At 40.1% G+C, this 25011-nt stretch overlaps 1 protein-coding gene across 2 annotated transcripts in view; it reads right to left on the reverse strand.

Annotated features, from left to right (window-relative positions):
- Positions 1-19380: 19380 nt before the first annotated feature.
- USP33 (ubiquitin specific peptidase 33) overlaps positions 19381-25011 on the reverse strand; it is a 62020-nt gene continuing 56389 nt past the window's right edge. Inside the window, exons 22-24 of one of the 2 annotated variants that reach the window (XM_024734578.1) lie at positions 22217-22319; positions 20978-21046; positions 19381-20579 (exon numbers count right to left, since the gene is read on the reverse strand). In XM_024734578.1, coding sequence (XP_024590346.1) covers positions 20422-20579; positions 20978-21046; positions 22217-22319 — 330 coding nt within the window. In that variant the 3' untranslated portion in view covers positions 19381-20421. The remainder of the gene's footprint in view (positions 20580-20977; positions 21047-22216; positions 22320-25011) is intronic. The other variant, XM_024734580.1, reaches the window with a different exon arrangement.

Consider the following 25011-nt stretch of genomic DNA (forward strand, 5'->3'; position numbering starts at 1 on the left):
CAGGCGCGCTCACTACACCGCCTGCTGGTAACCGCGGCCGGTGCAGCGCCGGCGGCCCAGGCGAGGTCCACCCCCGCGATCCGCCCCCGTTCCTGGGCAAGGGTTGGTCTTCTGAGGGCGGGACCCAGTCCATCTCCTACGGCTGACTAACTTGGCTCTAGCCTTGGAGGAAGGGCGTCCCTGGAGCGCCGCGGTTGGAAGTCCGTTTCATCCTGCCTTTTGTGGCCTCTTGAGAGATTTGTACACCGCCCTTCCTTAGTAATGTGGTCTCAGGTAGAAAAATATCTGTGTGTATATTGTATGTGCTCCTGCCTACCTCATCTCCCACCGCATAGGTCCCTCGCTCACCTCTCTGGCTTTCCCTCTGTTCCTACAACACGCAGGCTCGATCCACTTCACGACTTCGCGCTTGCTGTTCCCTCTGGCTGGAACACTTCCTCCAGATTTCTTTTAACTCGTTCGGCGCGTATTTCAGGTCCTTTGTCAAAGATCGATATCTGAGTCTTCGCAGACCGCTCTATCCAAAGGAACACACTTGCACCGCCGCTTTTGCTGTCTTTACACGCTTACATTTCTTCATGACAGTTATCACTTGCTGACCTTATTTATCTGTCCTCTGCCACCAAGAATGTGAGATCTGGTGGGGGTTTTATTTATTTGTTTCTATAACAGGTTCTTATTAGTTATCAGTTTTATACACATTAGTGTATATATGTCAATGCCAGTCTCCCAGTTCATCACACCACCACCACCACCACCACCCCCCGCCGCTGCTTTCCTCCCTTGGTGTCCGGATGTTTGTTCTCTACGTCTGTCTCTATTTCTGCCCTGCAAACCGGTTGATCTGTACCATTTTTCTAGGTTCCACATATATGCGTTAATATACGATATATGTGTTTTTCTTTCTGACTTACTTCACTCTGTATGACAGTCTCTAGATCCATCCACATCTCTACAAATGACCCACTTTCATTCCTTTTTATGGCTGAGTAATATTCCATGGTATACATGTGTGACATCTTCTTTATCCATTCATCTGTCGATGAGCATTTAGGTTGCTTCCATGACCTGGCTATTGTAAATAGTGCTGCAATGAACATTGGGGTGCATGTGTCTTTTTGAATTATGGTTTTCTCTGGGAATATGCCCAGTAGTGGGATTGCTGGGTCATATGGTAATTCTATTTTTAGTTTTCTAAGGAACCTCCATACTGTTCTCCATAGTGGCTGTATCAATTTACATTCCCACCAACAGCGCAAGAGGGTTTCCTTTACTCCACACCCTCTCCGACACTTGTTGTTTGTAGATTTTCTGATGATGCCCATTCTGACTGGTGTGAGGTGATACCTCATTGTACTTTTGATTTGCATTTCTCTAATAATTAGTGATGTTGAGCAGCTTTTCATGTGCTTCTTGGCCATCTGTATGTCTTCTTTGGAGAAATATCTATTTAGGTCTTCTGCCCATTTTTGGATTGGGTTGTTTTCTTAATATTGAGCTCCATGAGCTGTTTATATATTTTGGAGATTAATCCTTTGTCCATTGATTCATTTGCAAATACTTTCTCCCATTCTGAGGGTTGTCTTTTCATCTTGTTTGTAGTTTCCTTTGCTTTGCAAAAGCTTTTAAGTTTCATTAGGTCCCATTTGTTTATTATTGTTTTAATTTCCATTACTCTAGGAGCTGGATCAAAAAAGATCTTGCTGTGATTTACGTCAAAGAGTGTTCTTCCTATGTTTTCCTCTAAGAGTTTTATAGCGTCCAGTCTTACATTTAGGTCTTTAATCCATTTTGAGTTTATTTTTGTGTATGGTGTTAGGGAGTGTTCTAATTTCATTCTTTTACATGTAGCTATCCAGTTTTCCCAGTACCACTTATTGAAGAGACTGCCTTTTCTCCATTGTATATCCTTGCCTCCTTTGTCATAGATTAGCTGACCATAGGTGTATGGGTTTATCTCTGGGCTTTCTATCCTGTTCCATTGATCTATATTTCTGTTTTTGTGCCAGTACCATACTGTCTTGATTACTGTACATTTGTAGTATAAAGTCAGGGGGTATGATTTCCCCAGATCCCTTTTTTTCCCTTAAGACTGCTTTGGCTATTTGGGGCCTTTTGTGTCTCCATACAAATTTTAAGAGTTTTTGTTCTAGTTCTGTAAAAAATGCAAAAAATGCCATTGGTAATTTGATAGGGATTGCATTGAATCTGTAGATTGCTTTGGGTAGTATAGTCATTTTCACAATATTGATTCTTCCAATCCAAGAACATGGTATATCTCTCCATCTGTTTCTACCATCTTTAATTTCTTTCAGCAATGTCTTTTAGTTTTCTGCATACAGGTCTTTTTTCTCCCTAGGTAGGTTTATTCCTAGGTATTTTGTTCTTTTTCTTGCAGTGGTAAATGGGAGTGTTTCCTTAATTTCTTTTCCAGATTCTTTGCCAGAGATTTCTATGCCAGAGATTTCTATGCATTAATTTTGTATCCTGCAACTTAACCAAATTCATTGATTAGCTGTAGTAGTTTTCTCATGGCATCTTTAGGATTATCCATGTATAGTATCATGTCATCTCCACAAGCAGTAATAGTTTTACTTCTTCTTTTCCAATTTGTATTCCTTTTATTTCTCTTCTCTGATTGCCGTGTTTAGGACTTCCAAAACTATGTTGAATAACAGTGGCGAGAGTGGACATCCTTGGCTTGTTCCTGGTCTTAGAGGAAATGCTTTCAGTTTTTCACCATTGACAACGATGTTTGCCGTGGGTTTGTCGTATATGGCCTTCATTATGTTGAGGTAGGTTCCCTCTATGCCCACTTTCTGGAGAGTTTTTATCATAAATGGATGTTGAATTTTGTCAAAAGCTTTTTCTGCATCTGTTGAGATGATCATATGGTTTTTATCCTTCAGTTCGTTAATATGGTATATCACATTGATTGATTTGTGCATATTAAAGAATCCTTGCAACCCTGGGATAAATCCCACTCGATCATGGTGTATGATCCTTTTAATGTGTTGTTGGGTTCTGTTTGCTAGTGTTCTGTTGAGGACTTTTGCATCTATATTCATTGGTGATATTGGTCTGTGATTTTCTTTTTTTGTAGTATCTTTGTCTGGTTTTGGTATCAGGGTGATGGGGACCTCATAGAATGAGTTTGGGAGTGTTCCTTCCTCTGCAGTGCTTTGGAAGAGTTTGAGAAGGATGGGTGTTAGCTCTTCTCTAAATGTTTGATAGAATTCACCTGTGAAGCCATCTGGTCCTAGACTTCTGTTTGTTGGAAGATTTTTAATCACAGTTTTAACTTCATTACTTGTGAATGGTCTGTTCTTATTTTCTGTTACTTCCTGGTTCAGTCTTGGAAGGTTACCTTTCTAAGAATTTGTCCATTTCTTCCAGGTTGTCCATTTTATTGGCATAGAGTTGCTTGTAGTAGTCTGTTCGGATGCTTTGTATTTATGCGGTGTCTGTTGTAACTTCTTCTTTTTCATTTCTAATTTTATTGATTTGAGTCATTGCCCTCTTTTTCTTGATGAGTCTGGCTAATGGTTTATCAATTTTGTTTATCTTCTCAAAGAACCAGCTTTTAGGGTTTTTTTGTTTTTTGAATTTTTTTTATACAGCATGTTCTTATTAGTTATCCATTTAATACATATTAGTGTATATATGTCAATCCCAATCTCCCAATTCATCACAACAACAACACCCCCCTGTCACTTTCCCCCTTTGATGTCCATACTTTTGTTCTTTACATCTGTGTCTCTATTTCTTTCCTGCAAACTGAGAACCAGCTTTTAGTTTTACTAATCTTTGCTATTGTTTTCTTTGTTGCTATTTCATTTATTTATGCTCTGATCTTTATGATTCCTTTCCTTCTGTAACTTTGAGTTTTGTTTGTTCTTCTTTCTCTAGTTTCTTTAGATGTAAGGTTTGATTGTTTATTTGAGATTTTTCTTGTTTCTTGAGGTAGGCTTGTATTGCTATAAACTTCCCTCTTAGAACTGCTTTTGCTGCATCCCATAGGTTTTGGATCATTGTGTTTTCACTGTAATTTGTCTCTAGGTATGTTTTGATTTCCTCTTTGATTTCTTCAGTGATCTCTTGGTTATTTAGTAATGTATTGTTTAGCCTCATGTGCTTGTGTTTTTTACGTTTCTTTTCCCTGCAATTGATTTCTAATCTCACAGCGTTGCGGTCAGAAAAGATGCTTGATGTGACTTCAATTTTCTTAAATTTACTGAGGCTTGGTTTGTGACCCACGATGTACTCTATCCTGGAGAATGTTCCATGTGCACTCGAGAAGAAAGTGTAATCTGCTGCTTTTGGATGGAATGTCCTATAAATATCAATTAAATCTATCTGGTCTATTGTGTCATTTAAAGCTTGTGATTCCTTATTAATTTTCATTTTGAATGATCTGTCCATTGGTGTAAGTGAGGTGTTAAAGTCCCCTGCTATTATTGTGTTACTGTCGATTTCCTCTTCTATAGCTGTTAGCGTTTGCCTTATGTATTGAGGTGCTCCTATGTTGAGGGCGTATATATTTATACTTGTTATATCTTCTTCTTGGATTGATACCTTGATAATTATGTAGTGTCCTTCCTTGTCTCTTGTAACATTCTTTATTTTAAAGTCTATTTTATCTGATATGAGTATTGCTACTCCAGCTTTCTTTTGATTTCCATTTGCATGGAATATCTTTTTCCGTCCCCTCACTTTCCGTCTGTATGTGTTCCTAGGTCTGAAGTGGGTCTCTTGTAGACAGCATATATATGAGTCTTGTTTTCGTATCCATTCAGAAAACCTGCATCTTTTGGTTGGAGCATTTAATCCATTCACGTTTAAGGTAATTATCTATATGTATATTCCTTCCACAGGCTGCAGAACTGTAGTTCTTGCTTCTGCTGTCTGCCCTCTGGTGGATGAGGCTATCTAAGAGGCTTGTGCAAGCTTCCTCATGGGAGAGACTAGTGATGAGTAGAGCTGGGTGTTGCTCTGGTGGGCAGAGATCAATCTAACTTTAATCTGCTTGTCTGCTGATGGGTAGGGCTGGGTTCCCTCCCTGTTGGGTGTTTGGCCTGAGGCGACCCAGCACTGGAGCCTACAGGCTCTTTGGTGGGGCTAATGGCAGACTCTGGGAGGGCTCATGCCAAGGAGTACTTCCCAGAACTTCTGCTGCCTGTGTCCTTCTCCCCGCGGTGAGACACAGCCACCCCCCGCCTCTGCTGGAGAGCCTCCGACACTAGCAGGTAGGTCTGGTTCAGTCTCCTATGGGGTCACTGTTCCTTCCCTTGGGTCCCAATGCACACACTTTGTATGTGCCCTCCAAGAGTGGAGTCTCTTTCTCCCCCAGTCCTGTTGAAGTCCTGCAATCAAATCGCTCTAGCCTCCAAAGTCTGATTCTCTAGGAATTCCTCCTCCCATTGACAGACCCACAGGTTGGGAAGCCTGAACTGGGGCTCATAACCTCACTCCAGTAGGTGGACTTATGTGGTATAAGTGTTCTCCAGTTTGTGAGTCACCCACCCAGCAGTTATGGGATTTGATTTTACTGTGATTGCCACCTCCTACCGTCTCATCATGGCTTCTTCTTTGTCTTTGGATGTGGGGTATCTTTTTTGGGGATTCCAGTGTCTTCCTCTCGATAATTGTTCAGCAGTTAGTTGTGATTCTGGTGCTCTCACAAGAGGGAGTCCAGAGATCCTTTTAGGCAGGGACTTTGTAACCTTTGATCTTGCTGTATCCACAGAACCTGTGTCTGGCACAAAACAGCGTATGATACTGTATTAAATTATATCAAAGAACTATAGTGAGCATGGAGGAAAATAAAGGCCCAATACCCATTGATGGAGATAAGTACTTACTTTGGGTTGGTAGTTTCATTGACAACCTCACCTTTTATGAGCTGTGCAAAAGCTGAACTAAATCTCCTTCCCTCTGTATAATTTGAAGATTATATTCTAAAAATATCAAATGCAGTGGTAGAAGCTATTTTAACTGGAGCTCTTCAGCAATTGTCCAGTAGTGCTTCATTGCTTTTGTTTACCTTGTGTTTGAAACTTTTTTTTCAGGCACGTGGATATGTGCCTCCTTTTATTTTGCTAATAAAAGTTATTAAATGCTTGAAATGCCTTTTTGCATTTGTTTTAGTTGAGAGTTCAATTCAAATTAATATCTGCTTGGAGACCAGGGATGGCAGGTATATTTTTATACTGACACATCAACAAGCCTTTATTGAATCTAATTAGTTCCAGGCCCTGTACTAGGACTAGAGACACAAAAATTAACAAAACAAGGTTTCCCTACCTTGCTCTATATGCTTTTAAGAGCCACGTACTAATTTATAGTAACCTTAACAATTAGCTCTTCTTGAGTCCTATGTGCCAGGCAGTATGCTGTGTACTTTTTATACCGTATCCTATTTTAGGCTTCTGGTAATCCTGAGATAGATGCTATTAGTGGGGGACACTGAAATGTACTTCTCAGATCCCCTTCAGGAATGAGGGACATACTACCCCAGCAGCCAGGAGTGTTGCCCACAGACAGCCATAGCCATCAGATGTCAGACCCCTTCTGGCATTGCCTAACGTCACACCCCTTCCCCAGGAGGCAGATATCTGTCTACAAATTGTTGGAAAGCCCAGCCCTCTCACCTCAAGTTGGGACAGTTCTGATGGATCATCCCATCCCCAGAACAACCTGCATTTCATTAAGACTGCATTGCAGCTCGACTTCTCCCTCTGCCCCATTCTTCCCTTCTCTCTCACAAGTGATGATCCAAAAGGCATTCCCTAATAAATATGCACACTAATCATGTAAGAGTCTTCTTTCTGGAGAACCCAACATGTGACACTATTCACAATTTTTTTTTTGATGAGAAAATAGGCTTAGAGAGGTTAAGTAGCTTACCCAAGTTTGAGCTGCAGAAGTTCTACATAGAGATATAAATAAAGTATTGTGGCAAGAGAGGAGGACTTGGGAAAGGTTTTCTACAAGGGTTGGCATTTGAGTTACAGCATGACTTTGCAGAGAAAAAAGACCATTTTCAGCAGAGGGAACTGCATGAATGTGAATGTGTGGCAATGTGAGAGGGGAACTACAAGTAGCCCCAACTGGTTGCACTCAAGGGTCTTTAAACCAAGCACTAAAGGAGCGATCTCAACTGACCCCAAGGGCTCCAGGTTAGTACTGGTTTCGACATTTATCACATCACAGATCCAGAACCACTTTCTTTTTCCACAGTCCATTTACAGTGTAAAGAAGATTTTGAAAAAGTCCCTCAAAAAGAATGGTAGAGTTAGAAAAATCACCATTTTTCAGCCTGTAATGAAATAACTGAATCAGGCAATAATATCAGTAGATAATACTATTCGTTGATAAGTTGATCAATAACTTTACGATGAAAGGATTGAGCTCTTACCATCTGAACCCACTGATCAATCCTTGTATCATTAAAAGTGGGATAACCAAATATTGTATGACCCCCTCACTTCACCAGGCTCATCAAACATGTTAGACAGTTATATTGGTGTCTCCCAGTGAACTATGCCTCCTGGTATTCAAGCCCTTATGTAGTTCCCTCCCAAAAGAAGATGGCCAAAAATGGTACTGTGTCAGGTCCAGTCCCAACCCTTTAGAAGCCTGCAGCATTTTCTTTCACCTTCCTGGAATGTAGCTGCGGGGGAATAAGGAAGATTGGGCTATCCTTCTACAGAGGGAAGCCGTATGGAAAGGCCCTAGGGGACGAGATCCTGGAGACAGAGGCCTTGATGGAAATAAATGTAGTGCCTCAGCCAACAGCTCCAAGGCCCTGGTTATGTGAGAAGCCTTCTTGGACCTCCCAGCACAGCAAATCTGCCAGCTCAATTAACCTCATGAGTGACTCCAGACAACACCACAGGGAGAAGAACCACCCAGACCCAGAAAATTATGAAAACTAATAAATCTTGATTTTAAGTCAGTAAGCTTTGGGGCCCTTTGTCACACTACAAAGGATCGTCTTCAATTTGAGTAGCATCATGACTTTACTGTTAGAGAACTATGCCAGCTGCTGTGTTCATGAGCAGTCTCATACGTCAGTGTCCTCAGGTCCTGTAGCAGAACTTCACATGGGTGAGAGACAGAGAACTGAAGGAACTTAAACCCAAAAGGCTTGTCTGATAAATCTGCACCTGAATAGTTGCTATCATAAATAACTATGCCTCCATAATTTTGCCACACAATACACAATTCAGACATGAATTATCAAAGTCACTATCTACTTAGTATTTGGAGCGCTATAGAGGGATGGGCTGGTGTCCTGGACTTTCTGCCATTGGTGACATGTGAAAAGCACTGTGGGATTATGCATCTGACAGGGCATGTTATATGCACCCAAAACTGGGGGGAAAGATGCTGTGCATTTACTAGGTACTTCGTATCTTTTAAACGTTTAGTTTCGTAACAACTCAAGGTAGATACTCATTTTGCAGATGAGGAAACTGAGGTGAGAGAACTTGCCAAGGTCACACAGCTAATAGGTGGAAGAGCCCATATTCAATGTAAGCAATCTGACTATTGTAGATTGTATTAATGACCTTAATTGTTCACATCTCTCTGTATCCACGTCTTTTGCCAAGTGCCTATCATTAAAAGTAGAATGTATTCCCCCCTCCTTGATTCTGAGTTACACCACACAACTTGCTTTTTGGTCAAGCAAATATTAGCAGATAGGACATATGCAGAGACTTGAAAACGACTTGTCCCTCTGCCATGACCAAGAGAACATGTTGAAGGACATAAGAAACAGAACCAGTTTGCTCCGGTCATCTCCATGGAAGTCATCCTCCATCAGCCCAACCCTAGACAAATGAGTGAGCCTAGCAAAGGTTAGAGGCCAGCCTAGCCGTCCCTCAGCTGACTGCAGATACACGAGTGAGGAGTGAGCCCAGGGGAGATCAGCCAAGGCCTGATTAGCTCAACTCCCCAGACTTGTAAAGTAAATCAATGTTCTTATATACTACTGAGTTTTTGCGGTTGTTACATAGCATTATTGTAGCAAAAGTAATTGATACACTGGCTCTGAAGCCCATTCTGCCGATGACTACTTATATTGCTTTTCAGATTGTTCAAGTTTTAGGTGACTGACATGTAAGTAGGTACATTCGGCAAAGAGAAATTTGAGTTTGTAAGAGGCATTGAGGGTAGTAAAATATACTTGAGAATCATTTTCAAGTAAGTGATATTGGGACTTCCCTGGTTGTCCAGTGGGTAAGACTCCACACTCCCAACGCAGGGGGCCTGGGTTCGATCCCTGATCAGGGCACTACAGGCGTCCCCAACCCCTGGGCCATGGACAAGTACCGGTCCGCTGCCTGTTAGGAACTGGGTCCCACAGCAGGAGGTGAGCAGCAGGCGAGAGAGCGAAGCGTCATCTGCCGCCGCCCATAGTTCGCGTTACCGCCTGAACCCCCCGTTTCTCACATTACCGCCTGAACCTTACCCCCCCAATTTTGTGGAAAAATTGTCTTCCACAGAACCGATCCCTGGTGCCAAAAAGTTTGTGGACCACTGGGAAACTAGATGCCACATGCATGCTGCAACTAACAGTCTGCATGCCACAACTAAGACCCGGCACAGGCTAAATAAATATTTTTTTTAAATATTTTTAAAATCATAAAATAAAAAAGTAAAAGAAAGCAGCCGCATAGCACAGGGAGATCAGCCCGGTGCTTTGTGAGCACCTAGAGGGGTGGGATAGGGAGGGTAGGAGGGAGGGAGATGCAAGAGGGAGGGGATATGGGAACATATGTATATGTATAGCTGATTAACTTTGTTATAAAGCAGAAACTAACACACAATTGTAAAGCAATTATACTCCAATAAAGATGTCAAAAAAAATAAAAGAAGTGATATTCAGGGAATTCCCTGGCAGTCCAGTGGTTAGGATTCCTGCTCTCAGTGCCAAGGGCCTGGGTTCAATCCCTGGTCAGGGAACTAAGATGCCACAAGCCGTGCAGCACAGCCAAAAAAAAAAGAAATAAAAGACATGATGTTGAAAGCAAGGGAGTAAATGAGCTCCCTAAATAAGAGGATATGTATTTACAAAGGTAGAACGACAGAGATTTATTATTTAACATCCAGAAAGAGAAGCCACAGTAGGCAGATATGCAGAGAGGAAAAAAATGGGTGGAAAGCAGCACCGTGCAACTTGAAGGAGGGAAGTTTCAGGATATAGTTGTCACTGAGAAAGTCATTGGACTTTCTAACTGGAAATTTACTTGTGACTTCTGACAGAAGCATAGGTTTTGGAATCAGACACATGTGGGCTTGAATTCTGACACTTAATAGTTGTATGTACTCAGGAACATTAATTTGTTTGTAAACACATTTAGCCTAATGTCTGACACTTGCTAAGAACTCAAAATTAGTAGGGATTAGTAGTGGTTGTGTTATTAATAGTTTTGAATGATAGCCCTTTTTTTTTTCCCTAGAGAAACAGGAGGTAAGGGGGCAGGGCACAACCTTTAGAAGAATGACACAGCCCAAGGACATGACATAAACTGATTAGAAGCAAATAGGTCCAAGATGGCAGACAAGTCAACTTCCACTAGACCTTGAGCCTCAGTATACGCTCATTGTAACACATCAGCAAGCTAAATGACACACCCACAGGCGCCACAGTCCCCAGGCTGACCATAAAGGTCAAGAAGTGGGCAGTGGCCCAACTTCTGGAAATCCCCACCCCTTCCCCAAAATAGCTGGAATACTCCTCCCACTCATTAGCCTATGAAATTACCCACCTCTATAAAAATTGACAACCCCCATACCCTGGTGCCTTTCTCACCTTCTGAGACGGCCCACACTCTGTGGAGTGTGTTTCTCCATAAACAAATCTTCTTACCTATCACTTTGTCTCTCTCAGAATTCTTTCTGTGATGAGACATCAAGAACCTGAGCTTCATTAAGTCCTGAGACCAGGTGTGTGATCTCAGTTAAAATACTGTGGGTTCAAGTCCCAATCTGGGTTACACAGCAGTTTCTTCCTAATCTCTTTACTCACAATCCTTCAAAATGGTAACTAGTATATTCAAACTGATCATCTTCCTTTGAGACTTAAGGGAGTAGCTTCAAAATACAAGGAAATTGCATCTTTCTGATATAATTAACTGCAAATAATATTCCAAAGTTAGTTATGAAAATAGTAATGATTGCTAATAAGCCATATAAGAGGAAAAAAAATTTTTTGAGCCAGGTGGCAACAGTAAAAGCCAGAGATTTGAAAAGTAAAGAGGGTAAATACTGAAGTGGAAGCAAGGAGTGAAACAGAGCAGGACCCTGTGCGGCCCTCCCGGTATAAACCCTTTCTATGTCCCCCGTTTCTTGTTTGTAGGAAATAGGCTTCATTCAGCCTCCTAGACCTTCCCTGTATTCCAACAGGCAGACGCAAACAGTTGCTAACCAGGGAAATGAGGGAATGCAAAAACAAAGGAGGAGCAATCAAGAAACAATAGTGCAGGGGCTTCCCTGGCGGTGCAGTGGTTAAGAATCCGCCTGCCAATGCAGGGGACACGGGTTCCAGCCCTGGTCCGGGAAGATCCCACATGCCACAGAGCAACTAAGCCTGTGCACCACAACTACTGAGCCCGTGAGCCACAACTACTGAAGCCCACACGCCTAGAGCCTGTGCTCCACAACAAGAGAAGTCACCACAGTGAGAAGCCCACGCACCGCAATGAAGAGTAGCCCCCACCCCCCGCTCACTGCAACAAGTGAAAGCCCGTGCGCAGCAACGAAGACCCAACACAGTCAAAACTAAATAAATTAATAATTTTTCTAAAAAAAGAAACAATAATGCAGAATGGGGTGAAATCCTGGTTCCTCCTGGGGGATGTGAATAACAATTTGATACATATCTCTGAGTTCTTCTACAAGAACTAAGATCCCCACCCCGGTGGAAGATGGTAACTTCAGGCTGAGCATAAGCACTGGACCCCAGACCAACTGGAACCAGAAGGCTGATGACTGAGATTCCTGGAATACCACCCTGTTACCTCACCACCAACCAATTAAAGGAGGGTTACACATCCGGCAGCCCTGCCCCCAAATTTTGCCTATAAAGATGTCTCCCTGAAACCTACTGGGGGAGTTGGGATGTTTTGAACACTAGCTGCCCTGGACTCATTGTCTGGCACCTTAGAGTAAATGCTGCACTTTCCTTCACCACGACCTGGTGTCAGTAGATTGGCTTTACTGTGCACAGGCAAGGGGACCCAAGTTCGTTTCAGTAACAAGAGTGTAGACCAATCAAGTAAGAACTTTGTCAGTTAAGTATGATACTGGCACAAAAATAAATATAGATCACAAATATAGAAATATTGATCAATGGAACAGGATAGAAAGCCCAGAAATAAACCCATGCACCTACGGGTAATTAATCTATGCTAAAGGAGGCAAGACTATACAATGGAGGAAAGACAGTCTCTTCAATAAATGTTGCTGGGAAAACTGGACAGCTACGTGTAAAAAAATGAAATTAGAACGTTCTTTAACACCATACACAAAAGTAAACTCAAAATGGATTAAAGATCTAAATGTAAGACTGTATACTATAAAACTCTCAGAGGAAAACATAGGCAGAACACTTTTTAAAAAAAATAAATTTATTTATTTTTGGCTGCATTGGGTCTTCATTGCTGTGTGACGGCTTTCTCTAGTTGTGGCGAGCAGGGGCTACTCTTCGTTGCGGTGCACGGGCTACTCATTGCGGTGGCTTCTCTTGTTGCGGAGCATGGGCTCTAGGCATGCAGGCCTCAGTAGTTGTGGCTCGCGGGCTCTAGAGCGCAGGCTCAGTAGTTGTGGCACACAGGCTTAGTTGCTCCGTGGCATGTGGGATCTTCCCGGACCAGGGCTCAAACCCATGTCCCCTGCACTGGCAGGCAGATTCTTATCCACTGTGCCACCAGGGAAGTCCCAGGCAGAACACTCTTTGACATAAATCTCATGAATATCTTTTCAATCCGTCACCTAGAGTAATGGAAATAAAAACAAAAATAAACAAATAGGACCTACTTAAACTCAAAAGCTTTTGCACAGCAAAGGAAACCATAAACAAAAAGAAAAGACAACCCACGGAATGGGAGAAAATATTTGCAAACAACCTGACTGACAAGGGATTAATCTCCAAAATTTACAAACAGCTCATGCAGCTCAATATCAAAAAAGCAAACAACCCAATAAAAAAATGGGCAGAAGACCTAAAAAGACATGTCTCTGAAGAAGACATACAGATGACCAAGAGGCACATGAAAAGATGCTCAACATCGCTAATTATTTAGAGCAATGCAAATCAAAACTATGAGATACCACCTCACACCAGTCAGAATGGCTATCATCAAAAAGTCTACAACAGGGCTTCCTTGGTGGTGCAGTGGTTAAGAATCTGCCTGCCAATGCAGGGGACACGGGTTTGAGCCCTGGTCTGGGAAGATCCCACATGCCGCGGAGCAACTAAGCCCGTGCGCCACAACTACTGAGCCTGCGCTCTAGAGCCCACGAGCCACAACTACTGAGCCTGTGTGCCACAACTACTGAAGCCCGCATGCCTAGAGCCCGTGCTTTGCAACAAGAGGAGCCACCACAATGAGAAGCCTGCGCACCACAACGAAGAGTGGCCCCCACTTGCTGCAAATAGAGAAAAGCTCACGCGCAGCAACAAAGACCCAACGCAGCCGAAAATAAAATAAAAATCTACAAAAATAAATGCTGGAGAGGGTGTGAAGAAAAGGCAGCTCTCCTACACCGTTGGAGGGAATGTACACTGGTACAGCCACTACGGAGAACAGTATGGAGGTTCCTTCAAAAACTAAACAGCTACCGTATGATCCAGAAATCCCACTCCTGGGCATATATCTGGAGAAAAACATTGTTCGAAAGGATACATGCACCCCAGTGTTCATGCACCCCAGTGTTCATTGCAGTGCTGTTTACAATAGCCAAGACATAGAAGCAGCCTAAATGTCCATCAATATGTGAATGGATAAAGAAATTCCAATATACAATGGAATATTACTCAGCCATTAAAAAGAATGAAATAATGCCATTTGCAGCAACATGGATGGACCTGGAGATTATCATACTAAGTGAAGTTAAGTCAGACAAAGACATATATCATCTATCACTTATATGCAGAATCTTAAAAAAATGATACAAATGAACTTATTTACAAAACAGAAAGAAACCCACAGACTTAGAGAACGAACTTATGGTTACCAGGGGGGAAGGGTGGAGGGAGGGAAAATTAGGAGTTTAACATATGCACACTACTATATATAAAATAGGTAACCAACAGGGAACTACTGTATAACACAGGGAACTATACTCAATTATTTTGTAATAACCTATAAGGGAAAAGAATCTGAAAAAAATAGATATATCGATATATGTATGTGTAACTGAATCACTTTGCTGTACACCTGAAACTAACACAACATTGTAAATCAACTATACCTCAATAAAAAAATATATATGGTGTAGCAAATTGGTCTAGGAAATACTAACTTCCCTCATCTTCTCCCTCCCAATAAGGGAAAATTTAGCAAGAGTGAAGGCAGGGGAAGGTGCAAGTGAAAAGGGGAAGTTTGAGAAAGTCTATGGTGTGGATACTTAAATTTGTTTGTTTTGTTTTTGGCCATGATGTGGTGCATGTGGCATCTTGGTCCCCGACCAGTGATCAAACCCTTGCCCCCTGCAGTGAAAGCGCTGAGTCCTAACCACTGGACCGTCAGGGAAGTCCCGATACTTAATTTTAAAATGTACTGAGGTGTATTACAATGGATTACCACTCCAGCCATAAAAAAGAATGAAATGTTGCCATTTGCAGCAACATGGACGGACTTGGAGGGTATTAGGCTCAGTGAAATAGTCAGACAGAAAAATACAAATACTGTACGATATCACTTATGTGTGGAATCTTAAAAATACAACAAACTAATGAATATAACAAAAGAGAAGCAGACTCACAGATACAGAGAACTAGTGCTTACCAGTGGGTAGAGGGAAGTGGGGGCGATATAAGGGTCAGGGATTAAGAGGTGCAAATTATTAGGTATAAAATAAGCTACAAGGATATATTGTACAACATGGCGAATATAGCCAATATTTTGTAATAACTATAAATGGAGTATAACCTTTAAGAATTATGAATCACTATATTGTACACCTGTAACTTACATAATGTTGTACCTCAACTATACTTCAATTAAAAATTTTTTTAATTAAAAAACAATGTACTGAGGGAAGTGAAAGGGCATGAAAAGTACCCTGAATGAATAAATAAATTCATGGGTGAAGACAGGAAGTCAGAGAAGGAAACAGAAGGGCTTCTCCTTTCTCTAATGCAGAAAGATGCCAAATATTAAGAGGTGGCAACAGAAGACAAAGAAGCTTATGCCTCCTCAATCTTAACAAAAGAGGGGTAAGATTATTTACTGCAACCAAGGGAAAGGCAAGGTTTGGAAGAGCTGGTGTGGTAGTATGTTATCCTGACGAATTGACAAATGATCACTAAAGATGTCACTAAACTCTGGGAACTAAATTGATGCAAAAATAAGTATCTTATGATTACCATGTAAAGGTATATAGATATTGTTAGTCTTCCCATCTTCACTTTTTAAGTTCAGTGATTCTAAATGGTTCTGAAATTCTATGTCTTCTTAAACTACATTTTAAAACTGCAAGCAGTTTAGTAATAGTTCAGGATATATGAGTATCGGAGTATATACTTCTTAATTAACCCGAATCCATAATCTTGCAATGCAGAATCATAACCTTTCTGAGCAATGGAGTCATTGTCAGGATCAAGGGAGATTAAATTTTTTAAATTGGGGGGTAGGGTTGGTAACAACTGCTTTTTGACCCCAAGTTTTTTTTTTTTTTTTGGCCTTACGGTACGTGGGATCTTAGTTCCCTGACCAGGGATTGAACCTATGCCCCCTGCACTGGAAGTGCAGTCCTAACCACTGGACTGCCAGGAAATGCCCTTTTTATTTTGAAAAATTTCAAACCTATTGGAAGTTCCAAGAATAGGGTGAACCCCTATATTCGGCAATTATTTTTTTACTTAACCTTTTTAAAAATCAAAGTACAGTTGATGTATAACAGTATATGTTACAGGCGTACAATACAGTGATTCACAACTTTGAAAGGTTGTACTCCATTTATAGTTACGTTAACATATTAACTATATTCCCTGTGCTGTACAATATACTCTCGTAGCTTATTTTATACCTAATAGTCTGCATCTCTTAATCCCCTCGCCCTGTATTGCCCCTCACCCCTTCCCTCTGCCGACTTGTAACCGCTAGTTTGTTCTCTGTATCTGAGTCGGCTTCTCTTTTGTTATATTCCCTAGTTTGTTGTATTTTTTAGATTCCACATATAAGTGATATCATACAGTATTTGTCTTTCTCTTTCTTATTTCACTTAGCCTAATACCCTCCAAGTCCATCCATGTTGCTGCAAATGATAACATTTCATTCTTTTTATGGCTGAGTGTATATATATATATATATATATATATACACATTTCACATCTTGTTTATCCATTCATCTGCAGATGGACACTTAGGTTGATTCCATGTCTTGGCAATTATAAATAATGCTGTTATGAACATTGGGGTGCATGTATCTTTTTGAATTCGTGTTTTTATATTTTTTGGATATACACCCAGGAATGGAACTGCTGGGTCATATGGTAGTTCTATTTTCAGTTTTTTGAGAAACCTCCATACTGTTTTCCACAGTGGCTGCACCAATTTACATTCCCACCAAGAGTGTACAAGCGTTCCCTTTTCTCCACATCCTGGCCAACATTTGTTATTTGTGTTCTTTTTAACGATAGCCATTGTGACAGGTGTGAGGTGACATGTCATTGTGGTTTTGATTTGATTCACCAATTATTAACACTTGCCACCTCTTTGCACTCTCTCTCCCTGCTTTATCTCTCACGCATGTTTATTTCATACAGCATGACTTTAACCCTAAAAACTTTACCATGTATTTCCTACCAGGGTCATTCCCTCACATTACTACAGTAGTTATCACACTCAAGAAATTTAACATTGATACATTACTATTATGTAATATGTACTCCCTATCCAAATTTCCCCAACTGTCCCAATATCACTCCTTATAAATTATTACCTCCAATCCAGGATCACACATTACATTTTGTTGTCATGTTCTCTTAAACTTCATCAGTCTTTTTTTGTCTTTCATAACACTTATTTTTTTAAGAGTCCAGGAAAGCTGTTCTGTATAATGTGCCTTTTTTAAACAATTATCACAATTCCCTCCCGCCTCATGATTAGATTCAGATTAAATATTTTTGGCGGCCCTCTTACAAAGATGTGTCCTTAAAAGTTACACATTTTGAAAAGGAGAAAGAGAATAAGGGACTCCATCATCAAGTGCCAAATTATGTTAAGTATAATATATATAACAATACACATAACTATCATAATCTTATGATCAAGTATGGCATACACACAGATTTTCAGACCACTCTTCAAGAAAGCACTCATTACCCAGATGAGAGGAGAGTGCTTGGCTGATAGCATCTTGCTATTAGTCCCTGCAGTGTCAATATGAGGTCACTCTCTTTTCCAGGTAGCCACTAGTCTGTGACAGTACAAGAGCCCACCCATTTCTGCCCAATGCAAGACTTCTCTAATGGACAACCTTAGCTCCAGATCTTTCCACGGAGCTGGCAGAAACTCTGTCAGGTCAGCATTATGTTCTGATAACTCCTGCTTCCTCCCGTTTTCTTTCACTGATGTTACTTCCCAAGAATCATTTGTACTTCTAACTCCATCTCAGTGTCTGCGTCCTGGAAAACCCAACCTGAAACATTCTCGTTTAAGAGATGAAAAAAACTGGAGATAGAGAACTCTGAGTGCTGTTCCAGCACTTATCTACTAGGATTTGAACAGAAGCAAACTGACTCCAGAGTCCAAAAACTAATCACCTTCATGTTATAAATCAATGTAGTATTCTTAAAATATTGTAGGCTCTCACTATCCCTTAACTGCAATTCTCCTATTTCTCAGCTTAAGTATTTCCAAGAAAATCATCCTCAGATAAACCATATCTTTTATTTGACACCTGTTAACACATACGCTAACTTTCAGCTGAGAGTCTATGGGACTGCTAATAATCCTTTACGTACTATTTTGTTATGTATTTTGATGATTATAATGTAAAAAAAATTATATAAACCTTTAGAGACCAGTGTTCTTTTTTTTTTTTTGGCTGCCCTGCACGACATGCGGAACTTCCCCAACCAGGGATCGAACCCATGCCCCAGTAGGAGCACGGAGTCTTAAGCACTGGACCACCAGCGAAGTCCAAGACCAGTATTCTTTACCATATTATATATCCCAATGACAGATGCTATTAATGAATCTAATAGTAATACTATAATCTGTTTTAAAATAATTCAGTGGGAGAAAATATGGTGAATAAGAACAGTGGTATAAAGTTGCAATGACTTTAGTTGGAGTCCCATATCTGCTACTTCTTTGCTGTACGACTTTGGGCAAACCACCTGACCTAAGTCATAGGGTTGTAATTGGGATTAAATATAAGTAATGCGGGACTTCCCTGGTGGTGCAGTGGTTAAGAATCTGCCCGCCAATGCAGGGGACACGGGTTCAAGCCCTGGTCCGGGAAGATCCCACATGCCGCAGAGCAACTAAGCCCGTGCGCCACAACTACAGAACCTGTGCACTAGAGCCCGCGAGCCACAACTATTGAGCCCGTGTGCCACAACTACTGAAGCCCGCATGCCTAGAGCCTGTGCTCCACAACAAAGAGAAGCCACTGCAATGAGAAACCTGCACACTGCAACAAAGGGTAGCCCCCACTCACCGCAACTAGAGAAAGCCTGCGCACAGCAGCAAAGACCCAGCATAGCCTAAACTAACTAAATAAATAAATGTATTAATATATATATATATAAGTAATGCCCTTAGTTGAGTGGCTGAAACATCATAAGTATGTAATAAATGGCAAGCACTATTAAAAATGAATCTTTTTTGATTATCTCCTAAATGCCAGGCATTACACTGATCTCTGGTGATACAAGACAGATCAGTAATATCATTCAATCCTTGAAGAGGATTATAGCATAATCATGAGAAAGAAGAAAACTAAAAACTATTTTTTTTAAATTCAAATAGATTCTAACGGCTGATAATTTCATTTCACTAAATACCAAAACTTTAAATACTACACCAAATGACTTCTTATTTTGCATACTTCTGATTAAGAAATAACAAGACATTAACATTAACAAACTTTATACCCTTCACCCTTAATATCTATCAAATAAATACATCCAAGTTCTACATTTTAAAATCATTTTTATTGAACTAATTTTAATAACACTGTTTCAGCAGGTGGCGGCTGCCCCAAACCAAAACAAAGCCATTGTGAATGCTATTCAACATTCTCAAAGTAATCCAGTTTGTTTTTGTACTTGGAATATAGTTAAACTTTTGACATCACATAATCAAGCAAATAGCAGTGCATATTATATTATTCAAAAAGACTTTATGCATTTCATTTAAAAAATCATTTTGCAAGAGGCTTCAGCTTTCTCAACAACCTCATTGACACATTCTGTACTCCATGCTCTCAAAATAAAAAGTGCCCTAAAACTAACCCTAAGTTTTTTACTGATATTAATGAATACTATTCAGGGTTATAGGAACTGAAATTTAACATTTTACAGTGTAAGAGGCAATAAATTACTAATATCTGTTGACACAAATTCCACTCAGACTAAATACACCATTGATACACTCAAAAAGACATTTTGTAAATATTAATATGCTAGTTTATATGCTGCAGTGCAAAAGGCGTGACACCCTAACAGTTTCCTGAGCTTTAGGAGATTAACAACATTTTTCTGACTACTACTCTCCATTTAAAATAGGCTCTTTATTATATGAAGCCATGTCAAAACTATACAATTAAATTAGGTTTTTGGGGAACTGAAAAGATTGGTCAGAATTATGGTGGCTTAGGGTAATGGAAAAGTTTTCAAAGCAAAAGTATTTACAAAGCTACAAAGGATACTATGGATTTACATGTAGTATAAAGATCAAAGATAACCTACTGATTACCAAATGATCACAATTATTCCTTCTTTTTTCAAAAATATTACACTGAAAGACTTTATGATAAGTTATCTAGCATTAAATATACCAACCTGTAGAATATTATACATTTTGACACATTCTTCCATAATGCCCAGTAAGAAGGAATGAAAGATAAAATATTAAAAATCAAGAAAATAAACATGCTTTTAGGAATGTTTTTGCATGGGAACATGTCAGCAGAAGTGAAAATGATTTCTCATTAGAACTCTCTATATCCTCAAAATTACAAAGACCGAGTTTCTACTTCAATTTTTTCTTCTGCTTGTACTGCATCAGGATCAACATGAACAACCGGAGGTCTTAGGATAACTTCAGGCCCTCCACCATATATAGACTGTAGAAAATTCCATGTTTCTTCAGAAATCTGACCAGAATCTGCTCCTAAAATTAAGTATATAGAGAAAGAATATTTACAAACCTACATATTCATACTGCAAAAACTTTCATAATGTACCCCCAGCATGAATACTCTAGGAATAATTGAGAACTTTTGGAACATGAATCTTCAGACTACCGGCCCATACTGTTACAAGTTGCAACTTTATGGTCTGCCTTAAAAAGTTAGAGATCCTTTTTCCTGCCTCCTATTAACAGCCTTAAAATCTTTCTTCAGATAAAAATTAAACATTGGCAATTTTTCCACTATTTGTCCTAATTCATGTATGAATTACATCATTGAGCTGGATATAAAGGTGGTATAGATGGCTAGTGATGATATATTCTTAACAGTGTGACAAATTACTAACAAGTAAAGGCTTAATAGTATTAGTCAAACTTACCTTGCCTGAGTATCACATTGCCACATTTGGTGACTGCAATTTTCGTGTTATCGATAGGACCTGGAGGATCTAAGTCAAAAGGAAAAACAAATAATCAAAATGTATAAATGTACCAAAGAACTGCATATTTCTATGCCTGAATTAATGAAGGATATAACTGTATAATCAGATTATTTTTTAGTCAGATTATTATAGTCAGTTCTTAACTGTCTTCTTCTGAGCTTCTTCCTTTTTGGGGTCTTAATTCCCCCAAAATGGAACCAGAAAAGAAGCTGAGAGAAGTTCTCTCACTACCATCCAAAATTTAATAAAAATGATTTCTTAAGTATCCATTTGGGGATTACAGGTTAAAATGCACTTTTAATGCTACAAAAGAACAATTCTTTGTAATTTAAAAAGAAATGAAATTCTTGGTTTTAGACTGCCATTAAACTAAAAATAAAAGCATGATAAAATGAAATGTTAAAATGCATCCTTTTTTTTTTTTTTTTTTTTAAAAGCTGCGCCCTGTGGCTTACAGGATCTTAGTTCCCCGACCAGGGACGGAACCGAGGCCCTCAGCAGTGAAAGTGCGGAATCCTAACCATTGGACTGCCAGCGAATTCCCAAAGTGCATCCTTTTTTTAATTTAAGGAAAGAAACCTTGTTTTCCCCCTGGATACAAAAGTACAGTGCATGTTCATTATCAAAGACTGTTTAAAAAATCAAAAAGGCACAAGAAGGAAAAAGATACTGTTATCCTACTACAGAAAGACAGGCAAACTGTTCTAGTACCTTTGAGGTCTTTCTGCCTTTGCATATGTTTGCCTTTTTCTTTTTTTAAACAAAAGGTTCCAACTATGTATACTGCATTATAACCTTTTTCATATATCAAGAACATCTTATTTTTAAATTTTAAACACTGTTACACAAATAATTTTTAAAGTCCACATAGTATCCCATTGTAATGGATAAACTATGGTTTAACCAATCTTATTGTTGGAAGGATATTTTTTTTTAATTTTTCAATGTTAAGATCACAGACTAATTTTTATTCATTTCTTTTATATCTGCTATGAATATGCTATAATCCATGAAAGTTTTTAGAAAATTAAAAATAACCAACATATGAACTAGAGTGTACGTTTTTTTCTCTCTTGTTCAGTAGTGTAATCCCAAGTGCATGTAGATATTCAAAAAACATTTGTTAAAGAAACAAAAAAATCTGCAAAGAATTTCGTCTTTCAGTTAAACACTTACCTCCATCCTTACCCTTCACAAAACTTTCCCATTCTCTAAACCACTGCATACTGATGCAATAAAAAGTAGCTGGAGAATCCTCCTCTTGGAATGCTCTGTTGAGCTATAGAGGGAAAAAAATTAGTCATCTAAAATCTAGAATTTGCTTTGTAGCAGAACAATACAACCATTCTACTTCAGCATCTGATAAGGCCAATTCCTCACACACAAAGAATGTGACTTACATTGATGCTAAGTTAACTTAATACTAGGATACATGGTAACACCTAATAAACATTCTAGGTTATATCTCAAAGTTTATCAAGTACACACAAAAGGGGCATAATGATTGGATAAGTGAAAATGGTCAAGATAAAGTCTTCAAGGCAATAAATACTCCACATATTTATTAAAAATCTGATGTGTAAATCTTATTTAAACATACCATACCCACTGTCTACATCTTACTTCCATTCACTTAAGATACTGGTAGACATGTTGCTATTACAAACAGAATGTTGAAACGAAAAGTTCTGTACGTGTTATTTCATAGACAATAAACATATATATAGGACTTCCCTGGTGGCGCAGTGGTTAAGAATCCGCCTGCCAATGCAGGGGACACGGGTTCGATCCATGGTCAGGGAAGATCCCACATGCCATGGAGCAGCTGAGCCCGTGCGCCCCAACTACTGAGCCTGCGCTCTAGAGCCCGTGAGCCACAACTACTGAAGCCCGCGAGCCACAACTACTGAAGCCCACGTGCCTAGAGCCCGTACTTCGCAACAAGAGAAGCCACTACAATGAAGAATGGCCCCCGCTTGCCACAAATAGAGAAAGCCCAGGCACAGCAACGAAGACCCAATGCAGCCAAAGATAAATAAATAAATATTTTAAAAAACAATAACAACATATATATATATAGGATAAATTCTCAAAAGTGGTGGGACAGTCCTTGAAGACGTTCCACTTCCTCCTCTAGTCCCAAGGCCCAAGAAATGGGTATATGACTCAAACTAGGCAAAACTACTAGAAATGGAAATCTTCAGAGGAGTAACCTAATGATTGGAACGGAGTCATTCCAACGTCAATTTTGTTAGCTATACAGGAATAACTTGGTTCCTGAATTTCTGGAGGTCTGGTTATTCAAATTTTCTTTTCAATAAATTTCTTTTTTTGCTTAAGTTAGCCAATCTGACTTCTACGACTTTCAATTAAAAAAACGAATTTGGGAGTTCCCCAGTGGTCTAGTGGTTAGGATTCCGGGCTTTCACTGCCCTGGCCCGGCTTCAATCCCTGGTCGGGGAACTGAGATCCCGCAAGCCACGCAGCTCAGCCAAAACAAAACAAACAAAAAACCAAAAGAAAAAAAAAAACCAACAAAACAAGACGAAACCAAAAACCAAACTGACAGAAAAACTGGCATAGAAAGAGGGGGAACAGGAGCTTCCCTGGTGGTGCAGTGGTTAAGAATCCGCCTGCCAATGCAGGGGACACGGGTTCGAGCCCTGGTCCGGGAAGATCCCACATGCCACGGAGCAACTAAGCCTGTGCGCCACAACTACTTAAACCCGTGTGCCTAGAGCCTGTGCACCGCAACAAAGAGTAGCCCCCGCTTGCCGCAACTAGAGAAAAGCCCGTGCAGCAATGAAGACCCAATGCAGCCAAAAATTAAATTTAAAAAAAAAAAAAAAGAGAGGAACAGCAACAGAGCCTGAAGAAAATGAAGGGTATTTGAAAATTATCTAATTGTAATAGTGTGAAAAGACAGTGAGACTCCTGCAGATATCTCATGCTGGGTAACTAAATGCCCGCGGTACATACTACCTGTGGACAAAAACAGTGAAGTTCAGCTCATTTCTCCCCTATGATCAAATCTAATCCAAACCCTGCCACTGTCCTCAGAGATCCTTATAATAATAGCTCAGAAGTACCTCTATGATCTGGCCCCATGATTTGACTTCATCTTCTAGTACTTTCCTCCTCATTTATTCACTTGTGGTCACACAAACAAACCTCTCTGTTACTCCCAAAATCAAGCAGATACATTCCTGTCTCTCAAAGCCTTTGCATGGGCATCCCTTCTTTTTACAGATATTTGAATATCTCCCTCACCTCCTTCAAGTCTTTGCTTAAATGTCACCTTTTCAATGAGGCCGATCTTTTTTTTTTTTTTTTTTTTTGGGGAGGAAGCCCAATGAGGCCGATCTTGATCACACTGTTTATAACTGCACCTGACTCCTCCCCTCATCACTATACTCCTGATCCTCTTATCCTGTTAGATATCTTCCTTCACCATAGAACTCATTACCTTTTGATATATAATGTATTTGTTATTTATTAAATGTAAGCTTTTTTTTTTTTTTAATTTATTTTATTTATTTTTGGCTGCACTGGGTCTTCATTGCTGCGCGTGGGCTTTCTCTAGTTGTGGCGAGCGGGGGCTACTCTTCGTTGCGGTGCACGGGCTTCTCATCGTGGTGGCTTCTCTTGTTGTGGAGCACAGGCTCTAGGCACGCGGGCTTCGGTAATTGTGGCTTGCGGGCTCTAGAGCGCAGGCTCAGTAGTTGTGGCGCACGAGGCTTAGTTGCTCCGCAGCATGTGGGATCTTCCCGGACCAGGACTTGAACCTGTGTCCCTTGCATTGGTGGGCGGATTCTTAACCACTGTGCCACCAGGGAAACCCTAAATGTAAGCTCTTTGAGAGCAAGGATCCTTCTGGGACACAAGGTAGCTGCTTCCACAGAACAATGAAAGATAATGAATAATGTTGTGATTGCCTCTGATGAAATCAAGGCATGTTTGTCTCCAGGTAA

Source organism: Neophocaena asiaeorientalis, unplaced genomic scaffold, assembly GCF_003031525.2.
Source record: "Neophocaena asiaeorientalis asiaeorientalis breed wild unplaced genomic scaffold, Neophocaena_asiaeorientalis_V1.1 scaffold15, whole genome shotgun sequence".
NCBI classification, from domain to species: Eukaryota; Metazoa; Chordata; class Mammalia; order Artiodactyla; family Phocoenidae; genus Neophocaena; species Neophocaena asiaeorientalis.